General features: G+C 39.9%; 1 protein-coding gene across 2 annotated transcripts; it reads left to right on the top strand.

The window, feature by feature from the left end:
* Positions 1 to 1,985: 1,985 nt before the first annotated feature.
* MPZL2 (myelin protein zero like 2) lies at positions 1,986 to 13,133 on the top strand. Of its 2 annotated transcripts, none has more exons than XM_033206272.1 (6): positions 1,986 to 2,419; positions 3,396 to 3,562; positions 3,845 to 4,055; positions 6,283 to 6,430; positions 9,217 to 9,292; positions 11,371 to 13,133. In XM_033206272.1, the coding sequence occupies exons 1-5, from the start codon at positions 2,362 to 2,364 to the stop codon at positions 9,278 to 9,280; spliced, it is 648 nt and encodes a 215-aa protein (XP_033062163.1). In that variant the 5' UTR covers positions 1,986 to 2,361; the 3' UTR covers positions 9,281 to 9,292; positions 11,371 to 13,133. The 2 variants fall into 2 exon arrangements, with proteins under 2 accessions (XP_033062163.1, XP_033062162.1); XM_033206271.1 differs by having other exon boundaries at positions 11,296 to 13,133.
* The last annotated feature ends 460 nt before the right edge of the window (positions 13,134 to 13,593 follow it).

Genomic DNA, 13,593 nt, shown 5'->3' with positions numbered 1-13,593 from the left:
GTATGTCACAATTTTAAATGACAATCAGGATCTTTCTCTGGAAAAGTTTAGAAAGAAAATGGTGTCTCTGAAAACTTTTCTTTTTCATTTCCAGAACTCCTCTTCCTTTCCTTCCATTTGCCTAGACACAAACATAACTTAGGCCTTATGTAGCTGCCTTCAGTTTTGGTCTAAGTCTGGCTGACTGACGTCCAGAAAACTGTGAGGGGCAAACATCCTTTTTCTTTAGCATTTTCTCTTCTGAACCTTCTACCCTTAGCCTCTTCCTTGCCCAGCGAGATGAAGTGGTTGACGGTGAAGCCACTCCTGCTAACTGAAAGCAATTGGGCGTTGCCAGGCACTAAGCCAGGAACTTGAACTCAGCAGAGAATTGGGATCTGGATAACTCCTGCCCCTTAGAGCAAGGCTGGCAGCCAGCTCATGGGCATTTGGCTACCTGGGGGAGGGATTTCTGCTCCTGACAACAGGCAGTTTGTTCAGCTCTTCCTGCCCTGATTCTTCTGTTGCTTTTCACTGCATCCCTGAGCTGTTTGGTAACTCTACCTCTCACTAGTTTTTGCAATTTGCTGTAGACTTCAAAATCCTGGCTCTACCTCTCCTTCCTCTGTAGCTGTATTTCCCTGCAAAGTTGGAAGCCAACCAAGATCAAGTTTCCTTAATTCTTTTTCTTTCAGGGTCCTGGAGCTGAACTCTTCTGACCTACATACCCGAAAGGCTGTATCTTATCCTTCCTCACCACCATTTGAAAGGTTCCCCCAGCACACTGATTTTAGGTCCCTTTCCGACCTAGAAGCTGACAAAGGTGCCACACAGTTTTCAGAAACTCTCCCCATGCTAACAGATTTTCACTAGCACACAGCTGGTCTGCATTTGGGGCAGCCTCTGTTTTCTGAGTTCCAACACAATGGATTTTTGTGGTTGTCTACCTGTTTTTGCTCCATGCCCATGTCATCTTTCTCCCGTTGCTGTTTTCTGCACTTCCGTATTCTCTCTTTTGGTAGAATTTTCTCCTTTCTTCCCTCTTTATGATTTTTTTTTTTCTACTTACCCTGCCACCTTCTCTTGCTCCTGCCACCCTTTTTTGCTGTGGTTTCAACTAGGAGATTTTATGAGTGACTGAAGAGTTTCTAGACTGCTAATCCAGGGAGAAGGGCAATCTGTCTCTTTTCAGGGTTAGATTCCCAGTCCAGCCTACTTCTTAACTGCCTGTGTAAGCTTCATCCCCCTCCTACCGATGTTTCTGTGCCGCTTCATTAATCTGTAACGATGACCCACCCTCTTTCCAGACAAGGAGACATCTTTTCTTGTTTAGATTCCTCAGCTCTTTAGACTTCTCAGTCATTTAGCTATTCTAAAAACGGCAGATGAAATCCGAGGCACAACAAAGTTATCATGAAAACCTTTTCCTTGAGAGCCCCGTGTCTGATTGCTCCCATTAGCTGATATTTGGTGGAAAGAGCACTAGATTTTTAAGTAAAGTTCTGGTTTTGCCACATGGTAGCTGTGCAGCCTTGGACAAATCATTTACCTCCTCGGGTTCTTAGCGTCCTCACTGGTCGAACGGGAATGCTTCACGGGGCGTTGTGGAGATGAAACAATCAGCAGGACAGCACTTTGTAGATTGCTCTGGGATGGTAGGGTGAACGAGCAGGGATGGTGTCCTGATTTGTCTTTAAATTCTTCAAAGGTAAAGGATTGTTAAACGTGGAGATTTGATTTGGTTTGTTTCTGCCAGGTCTCCTGGAAAGCTACAAACTAGAAGAAGTGCAGAAATTCTTGTGGTAACAAGGGTATCAGCTTTTGGTCCACAGAGGGTCTTAAGGAATTCCGACTCCCGTTTTGAAATTGTATCGAATCCAGTCCCAGGGGAATGTGGCCCTGGGGTGGTGCTTTGAGAAGTGGAATCACTGCAGGACAGTTTCAACATTCACTTCCCAGGCAAGCCTAAAGCCTGTTTTAAAAGGGCGTGTGGGGGCCAAACCCATAACAGTCTGGGACATTTCAGACACCTCCTCTGGCTGTTTCCGAGGCCATCTAGAGGCCAGAGCCCAGTCAGATTAAATGAAAGTAAAGAGAGGACTGCGGGAGTTTGGGACCTTTGTGCAGACGTGCTCCTGCTCATTAGAGTAGAGGGCGGGAGACAGGAAAGGAAGGAGGGCATTGGGAGCTGAGGCCCCTCCTTTCATTTCAGAAAAGTGCACAGGCAGAGCGGGCTGAGTCACAGGCACAGGTGAGGAACTCAACTCAAACTCCTCTCTTTGGGAAAACGCGGTGCTTGCTCCTCCTGGAGTGGCCTTGGCAGGGTGTTGGAGCCCTCGGTCTGCCCGGTCTGGTCTCGGGGGCCAAGGCTGGGTTTCCCTCATGTATGGCAAGAGCGCTATTCGTGCGGTGCTTCTTCTCCTTGGCATACAGCTCACAGGTAAGAGCCGGCGGGCTTCTCTCAGCGTTTCCTCCTTCACTACTCACTCTATAAAGTTAGCTAATTGTCTTAGAAGTTGTAAGACTTTTGTTTGGGAGTCTGAGCCACAGATACAGTTTGTTTTACTTTGGATTTTACTGAAACCAAAGTTGGTGGACTGTTTTTGGAGAATTGCTCTTGGACAAACAGGTTTAGGTGTGTTCAGCTGCCAGTGATTCAGGCACACAGAGGGCTTTCTAATCTCAGGTTACATGCCATTTTTGTGTGTGTGGCTGTTCGCAACCTCCCACTGCTGGCAGGACTTGGCATTTGGATTTCTGTGTGTGGGTCTTGTCTGTGACTCTCAGCAACACCAGGAAAGTGCAGATTGTTAGAGAGAGACCTCCTGTGGCATTCTAAATGTAAATATCAAGGTAAAAAAAATGCCACGTGGTATAAAGGTTCCAGGGGTGCAGGCAAACATAAGCTGTCTGGAGTTGATTCATTCGGTTTCTGCAATAGACTAGTAACCGTACGACATCCACATAAGGACCCGTCTGGAAAACTTACCTGCTAGGAGACCACTTTACATACAATACATAATACTTAACCTTAATACATAATGTAATGTCTAATCAATGTTATGATTCATTTTAATTTTTTTGTTTATGCTTTCAATTCTATTGGCGGATGTTTGTAGTCTGTTATAACAGTTTTGAAGTCAGTACCACGAGGCGAGGCTACCATGCTGTGCAGAAAGCAAGAGCACTATGAAGGCTTGCTGTGTGGTAGTTTAGTTGTCACATGGAATGGGAGGGTCCAGATTGCATACGGGTAGGAGTATGTAGATTCTGGGTGAAGTAAGTTTGGGAGCTGGGGCATCTCAGTTTCACTTCACTTTAAGTCCTACTCAGATATTTATTTTGGAAGTGTCAGCAGAAGTTCTCACAATACTACATCCCCTGTTAACCCTTCTTTTTCTTCTTTTTCATTGCAGCTCTTTGGCCTATAGCAGCTGTGGAAATTTATACCTCCCGGGTGCTGGAGGCTGTTAATGGGACAGATGCTCGGTTAAAATGCACTTTCTCCAGCTTTGCCCCTGTGGGTGATGCTCTAACAGTGACCTGGAATTTTCGTCCTCTAGATGGGGGACCTGAGCAGTTTGTAAGTAGATTATTGTCATTTTCCAGGGTACTCTTGGTTAGGGAAATAATAAGCCAGTCCATTTCTCCTTTCCCTTCCAGTATTTTTCTTAGCAGCAAGCACAAGGTTAAGCTGGGAAACAATTCCTGGGACAGAGACTGAGAGGCCGTTGAAGGGGAAAGCAAGTGACAGAGCTGCAGACAGGACAGTTGGGTTTGCTGGTGTTTCAGTTCTGCTCCCACCATCTTGGTCTCCTTGCCTGGGTGCTGAGTAAGAAGACCTTTTGCCATTTCCCCTCTCTAGGTATTCTACTACCACATAGATCCCTTTCAACCCATGAGTGGGCGGTTTAAGGACCGGGTGTCTTGGGACGGGAACCCTGAGCGGTATGATGCCTCCATCTTTCTCTGGAAACTGCAGTTCGATGACAATGGGACATACACCTGCCAGGTGAAGAACCCACCTGATGTTGATGGGGTGATAGGGGAGATCCGGCTCAGCGTCGTGCACACTGGTAGGTTATTCAGGGAACAGTGGTTTTGGAAAGGATGAGAGCTTGTAGAAAAAAAGGGGCAATCATTGTTAAGGCTGAGAGAGAGGGACAATCTTTTTTGATGGATAGAGAGAGGGACTAGCCCTTCAGAACTGGGAGCCTCAGAGGGAGACTGAAGAGTTCTGGGGTAAAAAGAGAAAGGCTTTGTTTGGCCGTGGAAAGAAACAGAAAGTAAAGCAAAGGAACTCAGAGAATCTGTTACAAAAATGGCATTGAGATTGTGAAAGGGAGAGGGAGCAATTCTTTGATAAAAAGCTTACAATAGGTCTGTTCACTCGCTCATTTATTCGAGACACTGAATACCTACTCCAATGCTAGGCACTGTCAAAAGTGCATGACATACTCTATCTCATTGAACCCCCAAACCACTCTAGGAGGCAAGTACTAATAATGGTAGCTAACACTTACTGAGTACTTCCCAAATGTCAGGGGCTTTACATGACATATTTTATTTAATCTTTACATATCTCATCAGTTTATTGTGCATTTAATGCCTCCCATCTTGCCAATGAGGAAACGAGGCTCACAGAGGTTAAGTCACTTGCCCTGAGTCATGTAGCTGATAAATACAGTAACTTAGGACTCAAACCCAATCAACTCTGAATCTAAAACTGTGTTCTAAACTGGTGCATTGTATTGTCTGTATCCCTATAAAGGACAATATGGAAAACCATGCCAAGCAACAAAGAGCAAAATACACGAAACTTACAAGTGGTAGATCTGGGTTTGAGTCATTGCTACCATTTACCAGCTATCAATAAGTCTTATTTTCCTCATCTGTAAAGTGAGAGTAACACAGTGAGGATCATGATGAGGATAAAATGAGATAATAAATGTGAATATGTCCCAACCTCTGAATTGTACTTAATAGCTACCATACACTGAGTGTTTATTTTGTACAGGCACAGCATGGAACAACTTACATGAATTATTTTATTTTTTATTAAGAACTCAACAGATGAATATCGTTATCTCTATTTTATACATGAGGAAACTGAGGCTCAAAGAAGTTAATTCAAATCACACAGCTAGGTATTTCAACCTAGTGTTCTCTGGTGTGTGCTCTTAACCAACACTACCCCAAACATATAAGCCTGAGAAGTGGTATGATTTCCTTTCATTCATAGCACAGTTTGAAACCATTTCTCAATGCCCCACCAATAGAAGACTGTGTGACCTTGCAGAAGTCATTTGAGTATTGAAAGAAGTAATGTAATGGTTTGGGACTTCAGTTTCTTCATCTGCAAAATGAACAGGTTAAACAAACAAAAAATCAGTGGTTCTTAAACATATGTGGGTAATTATTCTTTGAGAATCAAATGAAAGCCATGGCCCTGCTTCCCATAAAACAATGGAGACATACACAATGAGACATGGATTCTGTGGGCTTGCAGACTACCTTCCATCCTTCTTACCCACCCTCCTTCATGGAGTCAAGGCTGGGAATCCTGGGCTAGACATTCTCTAATGTCCTTTCTGGCTCTGAGGGCTTATGAAAGTATAATCAGAAATCAAGCTAAAGGACAAGAAAACCAGGGTTCACAGACTCTAGTGTGGCTTAGGGGACCTTCCCTCTGGTTTCCCTTTTCCATCATTTATCCACTAGACTGTAGCTTCTGATTAACTTTCCTATCCTCTCAGTGGCATGAGCTCCTTGAAGGTGATGTCTTTTTTGGCTCTGTATTTCTATCACAGTGCCAGGAACGTAGCAGGCCCTCAATAAATCTGAATAAATGACTGACTGAGTGAAAGTGGTGAGAAGTCAGGGAGAAATGAGTTGGGCACTAGGTCTGAGGAGGTTAGCAAAAACCTTACCCCATAGGTAGTTCAACTCACCCAGTGGTTTTCAAAGCTGCATCAGAATCACCTGGAGGACATGTTAAAACAGATTGCTCAGCCCCACCCCTAGTGTTTCTAATTCAGCCGGTCTGGGGTGGGGCCTAAGATTTCCAGGTTCTCAAGTGATATTGTTGCTGTTACTTCGAAGACCACACTTTGAGAACCACTAAAGTATGTGTATGGCTTTCCTATTGCCAGTAGGATTTACAAGGTAATATAGTATTTTATGCATAAAGATAGGAGAAAGGAAGATTCCATCTATTGATTAAACGCATCCCTATTATGTCATTAGATTTCATTGTAGTCCTCTTCTTTTTAGAATCCTAACTTAATCTTTTTCTCCTTACAGTACGCTTCTCTGAGATTCACTTCCTGGCTCTGGCCATTGGCTCTGCCTGTGCACTGATGATCATAATAGTAATTGTAGTGGTCCTCTTCCAGCATTACCGGAAAAAGCGATGGGCTGAAAGAGCTCATAAAGTGGTGGAGATAAAATCGTAAGGCTGGGCAGTTCTGGGAAAGTTCTAACACTCTAATGGTGACTCTTGGTATTTTTCAATGGGCTAAACAGTTGCTGAACAGATGTTTTTCCCTTTAAGTAAATCCTACATAAAATAATTCACATTTGCAGGACAGATAAATTAGGTATGAACTAGTAACTTTACAAAAGTTTTCTCGATTTTACAAAATATTTCCTTATGAGATTTCTTTACTATGGCGGGGGGGGGGTTGATTTTATTAAAATCTGGTATGTAAAGCTTTTCTTAAAAATCCCTTATGTTTAAAGTGAAGCATACATTTGTAAAACCCACTGGGCTAGGCAGTCAGCAGGGCCACTATGAGTCAGTGCCTAGGAAAGTCTGTTGTGCTGATAGCAGGTGTTCATTAAACGTATTTTAAAATTGAGATAAAATTTACTTACCATAAAATTCACCCTTTTCATGTTCACAAAGTTGTGCAGCAATCATCACTAATTACAGAACCTTTTTACGCTTACTCCCCTAAAGAAACCCCATATCCCTAGCTATCACTCCCTATTATCCCCTCCCACCAGCCCCTGACAACTACTCATCTACTTTCTGTCTCTATGGATTTACTTATTCTGGACATTTCATTTAAATAGAGTCATACAATATGTGGCCTTTTATGCCCAGCTTCTTTCACTTAGCATAATGCTTTCAAGGCTCATCCTTGTTGTAGTATGTATTAGTATTTCTTTCCTTTTTATGACGGCATAATATTCCATTGTATGAATATACCACATGTTGTTTGTCCATTCAATTGATGGGCATTTAGGTTTTCTCTACTTGTTGGCTATTGTGACTAACGCTGCTATAAACATTCATTTACAAGCTTTTGTGTAGATCATGTGTTTTTAATTCTCCTAAAAGTGGAATTGTTGGGTCATATGGTAACTCTGTTTAGTTTTTGGAGGAATTGCCAGACTCTCTCTAAACAGCTGGACTATTTTGCATTCCTATCAGCAATATATGAGGGTTCTGATTTCTCCACATCCTCCTCAACACTCATTATTGTCTTTTTTTTATCATAACCATGTATTAGGCCGTTTTTGCGTTGCTATAAAAAAAACAAACAAACAAACCTAAGACTGGACTGGGTAATTTATAAAGAGGAGATTTAATTGGCTCACGGTTCTGTAGGATGTAGAAGCATGGCGCCAACGTTGGTTGGCTCCTGGGGAGGCCTCAGGGAGCTTTCACCGATGGCAGAAGGCACAATGGGAGCGGGCATTTCACATGGTGAGAGCAGGAGAAAGTGAGAGAGTTGGGGGAGGTGCCACATAGTTTTATAGGACCAGGTTTTGTGAGAACTCACTACTGAAGAGGGCACCAAGCCATGAGGGGATCTGCCCCCATGACCCAAACACCCTCCACCAGGTCCCACCTCTAGCAATGGAGATTACAATTCAACATGAGATTTGGGCGGGGACAAATATCCAAACTATATCAAGCCATCTAGTGGATGTGAAGTGGTATCTCATTGAGGTTTTGATTTGCATTTTCCTAATGACTTGATGTTGAGCATCTTCCCATGTTCTTATTGGCCATTTGTATATCTTATTTGGAGATGCATATATTCAGAGTTTGCCCATTTTAATATGGGGTACATTATTTCATTTATTCTTGTTGAGCTGTAAGAGTTCTTTAAGGGATACTAATTCCTTATCAGATATACAACTTGCAATCATTTTTTCCCATTCTGTGGGTTGTCTTTTCATGTTCTTCATAGTGTCCTTTGAAGAACAAAAGTTAAATTTTGATGAAGTCCAATTTATCTATTTTTTCTCTTTTGTTGCTAATGCTTTTGAGTCTCATCTAAAAAATCATTGCCTAATCCCCAAGACCATGAAGATCTATGGCTATGTTTTCCTCTAAGAGTTTTATAGTCTTAATTTTTACATTTATATCTTTTGAGTTTTGAGTTCATTTTTGTATATTGCTGAGACAGAAGTGCAAATTCACCTTTTTGCATGTGGATATCTAGTTGTTCCAGCAACATTTATTTCATTTCCTTAATAAGTAATTACTGAAATAAACAGACCTTTTTTTTTTTTTTTTTTTTTGAGACAGAGTTTTGCTCTGGTTGCCCAGGCTGGAGTGCAATGGCACGATTTTGGCTCACTGCAACCTCTGCCTCCTGCATTCAGCGATTCTCTTGCCTCAGCCTCCCAAGTAGCTGGGAGGCATGCACCACCACGCCCAGCTACTTTTGTATTTTTAGTAGAGATAGGGTTTCACCATGTTCGTCAGGCTGGTCTTGAACTCCCGATCTCAAGTGATCTGCCTGCCTCAGCCTTCCAAAGTGTTGGGATTACAGGCATGAGCCACCACGCCCGACCAAACAGAACTGATTTTAAGAAGCCTAAACAAACTCAACTCTGAAGTTCTAGTTTGAATAGAATCAATAAAGATGACTTAGGTCAACACAAAACTTTTTTTTTTTTCTTTTTGAATAACAAATATAAATTAGAGGTGGGATACTCATGGTAAAATAAGGTGTCTGCTTTAAAACTCTGGAGTTCCCGAATCAGAATCCAAACTGTATTCCTTTATATTCTGAAAAGTCTCTAAGTTCAGAGGTGTGAATATTATTAATTAGATGGCACCAGTTTAGCTCTGTGTAAACTTCAATCGACTCCCAAGTGCATGTAATTCTTCCAAAAATATGGGGGGAAAATACTTTACCTGAAGCTTCTGTGGGATTTGCCTACTTGCTTCTTGTCTTGTTCACCTGACATTCAGTTTCCGCTTCTTTGTTACAGAAAAGAAGAGGAAAGGCTCAACCAAGAGAAAAAGGTCTCTGTTTATTTAGAAGACACAGACTAACATTTTTAGACGGTAAGGTTCACAAATAGGTTGATTTCTTTCCTCAGCTTTCTGACGTGTCCAGCCCATCTCTAATGAGGACTCCCAGATCACTTTATGGCTGTTAGGTGTCTCCCATATGAAATTAGAGGAGCTGGGTCAGGGAGACAAAAGTCTTCTCTTAGTCTTATAGATAGCTCCTCCATCAAGTGTATTTTGTGCAAAAGATTAAGAAGCTGGACTCTACTGCCATTAAAGCTGAGAGAATTCTAAGGTTATTTGTGGCTTCGGGGTTGTATTTATTACTACTACTACCAATAAATATTCAACAAGTAAATAAATCTTTTTTAAATCAAAAGATTAGTATCTGCTTATTCTGGTTTTTTTTTTTTTTTAATTGTAAACCAATTATGGTATTAAGAGAGTGACTCAACAGATGTATCTGGCAGTTTTTACAGGAGAGCTTTTGTACTATTTGGAATTGATTTCAACTCTTCTCATTTAGTTATTGGCACTAATAATTACATGAAATGAATACAGTTTTAGTAGTGTATAATTTTATTTTTCCAGTTTTCAGGTTCATCGGACTTAAAAAGTAGGATAATTTATTTTTCTTTTCTTTGTTTTTGAGACAGGATCTCAATCTGTTGCCCAGGCTGGAGTGTAGTGGTGCAATCTCAGGTCACTGCAACTTCCCCCTCCCAGGCTCAAGTGATCCTCCCACCTTAGCTTCCAAAGTAGCTGGGACCATGGGTGCGAGCCACTACACCCAGCTAATTTTTGTACTTTTTGTAGAGATGGGGTTTCGCTATGTTGCCTAGGCTTGTCTCACTTGAGCTCAAGCGATCCACCTGCCTCAGCCTCCCAAAGTGTTGGGATTACAGGTGTGAGCCACTGCACCCGGCCAATTTATTTTTCATATGCTCAGAATTTCTCCCATTCTCTGAAATAGGTCCACACATTTAATTTCTAGATGTTATAAATCCAGACATGCAAACTTAAATTTTACACTCATAAGAAAGTTCTTGATATTAATGACTTGATCCTGTAAAACTCTGGCTCTCTTACATGGGAGAAAATTTTTATAGACCATTATTAGTTGCAAAGAGGGTCACATTTTTATAGGCTAAAGTTCCAGTGAAAGACCTCAAGGATTTATAAAATAGAATATGGAGAAAAATGATTGTATTGTAAAACCAGAAAACCAAAATTAACATCAGGGAGTCTTTACCAACCAACGGTTATTGTCTTTTTAAAATTAAGGGGATTATCTAACAAGTTGGGGTCGTGGAAAATAAATATGGGAGATGTTTTAGATCAAAAGAAACTTAAGAGATGAACACAATCAAAGCGCAATGTGTGATCCCCAACTGGATGAATAATAGTGTGAACAAGCTAGTTGTAAAAAATAAGCTTAGAGGGACAATTGGGAAAGTCTTGAATATGAAAATGTTAAATATATGGGTAATATTAAGGAATTATTTTTAGTTTGAATTAAGTATAGTGATGGTATTGTAGTTATAAAGAAAATGTACCTATTTTGAAAAACGCTTACTGGAGTATTTAGGGGTAAATGTCAGCAATTTGCTTTAAAAGCATAGGAAAAAAGCAAATAAAACAAAAAAGGCTTCAGAATTAGGTGATGGGGGAGATGAGGTAAGAAAAGAATGAATTAATGAATTTAAGGGATGGGTAAATTCCACACACTCCCTTCTCTACTTTTCTGTATGTCTGATTTTGTTTGTAATGAGAGTGAGAAGTGGGGAGAATATGGAATGTATGTGTGTGAGCAAGTTGTGGGTCATCCAAGTGTCCATGCAAGGTACTTAGAGGCTATGATTTAAGGATACTAACTCTGAAAATTATGTAATAAAGATGAGGAAACTTCTTTTAAAAATTAAATTGGGGGAGAATATGAATATTTTCCCTCAGAATATTTTCTTTCTAATAACATATATGTAATTCATAATGCCAAGTATTCCTATTGCACTCTTCTCAAATATGTTATCCATTTAAACTTTTGTTTTGTGTTTTAGGAAGCTGATGATTTCCAAGAACAAGAACCCTAGTATTTCTTGAAGTTAATGGAAACTTTTCTTTGGCTTTTCCAGTTGTGACCTGTTTTCCAACCAGTTCTACCGCATATACAAGCAACATCCCTCTGGAGACAGCACAGTGCTCTTCCATATCACCAGTCATACACAGCCTCATTATTAAGGTCTTATTTAATTTCAGAGTGTAAATGTTTCCAAGTGCTTATTAGGTTTTATAAACAAGAAGCTACATTTTTGCCCTTAAGACACTACTTATAGTGTTATGACTTGTATACACATATATTGGTATCAAAGGAGATAAAAGCCAATTTGTCTATTATATTTCCTTTCATGTATTTCTTCTAGCAGCACTTCTGCTACTAAAGTTAATGTGTTTACTCTCTTTCCTTCCCATATTCTCAATTAAAAGGTGAGCTAAGCCTCCTTGGTGTTTTTGACTAACAGTAAATCGTAAATTCAAACTGTTAAATAATATTTTGATTTTTATGTCTCTCCTTAACTAGGAGACACATCTTGTTTTATTGAATTTCTTTCAATATTCTAGGTGATAGATTTTTGTTGTTGTTTTGTTAATTAATCCAAGATTTACAAAAGCACAATGCTAAATCACACAGTAACTACAAAAGGTTGCATAGATATGAAAAGATTGGTAGATGCCATTGCAGGATGAATCACCTGTCACTTTTCTTCTGTGCTGGGAAAAATAATCAACAATGCGGGTCTTTCATGAGCAGTGACGGACTGTTTAGCTTACTACGTTGCCCCCCAGTTCAATGATCTATAATAACAGAGCAAAGCCTATGCTCATTTGCAGACTGGAATCATTAAGCAATTTAATAAAAATATTGTGAAGCAGTATATTATAAGTTTGAAAATTCAGGGCTGGTGAAAAAAATCAACTCTAAATGATGATAATTTTGTACAGTTTTATATAAAACTGAGAACTAGAAGAAATTGTTAATTTTTTTTTTTTTAAATTCTAATTCGCTTGTTTATTTTGGGGGAGGAAGGCTTTGATATGGAGCACAGAAATACCAAAACTACTTTAAATGGAAAAAAAAAAACAATTTTATTCTTTCTTTCCCCTATACTGGTAGATAAAGCAAACTTTATAAGTGGGCTATTGAAAGAAAAGTGCCTTTTAAAAGTGTTTAGTTTCCCAGTGTCTTTTCCAAGCCTAAGATACAGAAGTATTTGTTCAAAGGATAGAAAACATCTAAAAGTTTAGGCTCAAGATCAATGTTTACAGACTGATATTTTCAGTTTTTAATTGACTGGGCTGCAGATGTTATTTCTTTTAACAAACTGGAATTTTCAAACATTATCTGTATTTAAATGTATGGACCTTGATATTTTTCCAATACTATTTTTTAAAAAATTGTTTGATTTACATCTGAACCTCAATTCTGAAATTCATTACATATCTGTTTCATTCTGCCTTTTATACTGTCTAAAAAAGCAAAGTTTTAAAGTGCAATTTTAAAACTGTAAATTACATCTGAAGGCTATATATCCTTTAAACACATTTTATATTTTTTCTTCACAATTCTAACCTTTGAAAATATTATAACTGGATATTTCTTCAAACAGATGTCCTAGATGATGGTCCATAAGAATAATGAAGAAGTAGTTAAAAATGTATGGACAGTTTTTTTCAGCAAAATTTGCAGCTTATGTCTTGGCTAAATAGTCAAGGGGCAATATGGGCCTGTTGTTTAGTGTCTCCTTCCTAAAGAGCACTTGTGTATTGTAATTTATTTTTTATTATGCCTTAAACACTATGTAAATAAACCTTTAGTAATAAAGAATTATCAATTATATAATTTGTGTATATACATATCTAAAAGTTCTACACCGCAGGGAAAACAGATGGATATATATTTTATCTTTACTGAAAAGTTTTCTTGGCCGGGTGCGGTGGCTCAAGCCTGTAATCCCAGCACTTTGGGAGGCCCAGACGGGCGGATCACGAGGTCAGGAGATCGAAACCATCCTGGCTAACACGGTGAAACCCCGTCTCTACTAAAAATACAAAAACTAGCCGGGCGAGGTGGCGGGCGCCTGTAGTCCCAGCTACTCGGGAGGCTGAGGCAGGAGAATGGCGTAAACCTGGGAGACGGAGCTTGCAGTGAGCTGAGATCCGGCCACTGCACTCCAGTCCGGGCGACAGAGCGAGACTCCGCCTCAAAAAAAAAAAAAAAAAAAAGACAAGTTTTCTTAGTAGAGACAACCTGTAAGTCAATAATGGATACAATTAGTTTCTACTGGGTAAACAGAAGT

Source organism: Trachypithecus francoisi, unplaced genomic scaffold (assembly GCF_009764315.1).
Source record: "Trachypithecus francoisi isolate TF-2019V2 unplaced genomic scaffold, Tfra_2.0 Lachesis_group8, whole genome shotgun sequence".
Lineage (NCBI taxonomy): Eukaryota > Metazoa > Chordata > Mammalia > Primates > Cercopithecidae > Trachypithecus > Trachypithecus francoisi.
This window is presented reverse-complemented; position numbering and strand designations above follow the sequence as displayed.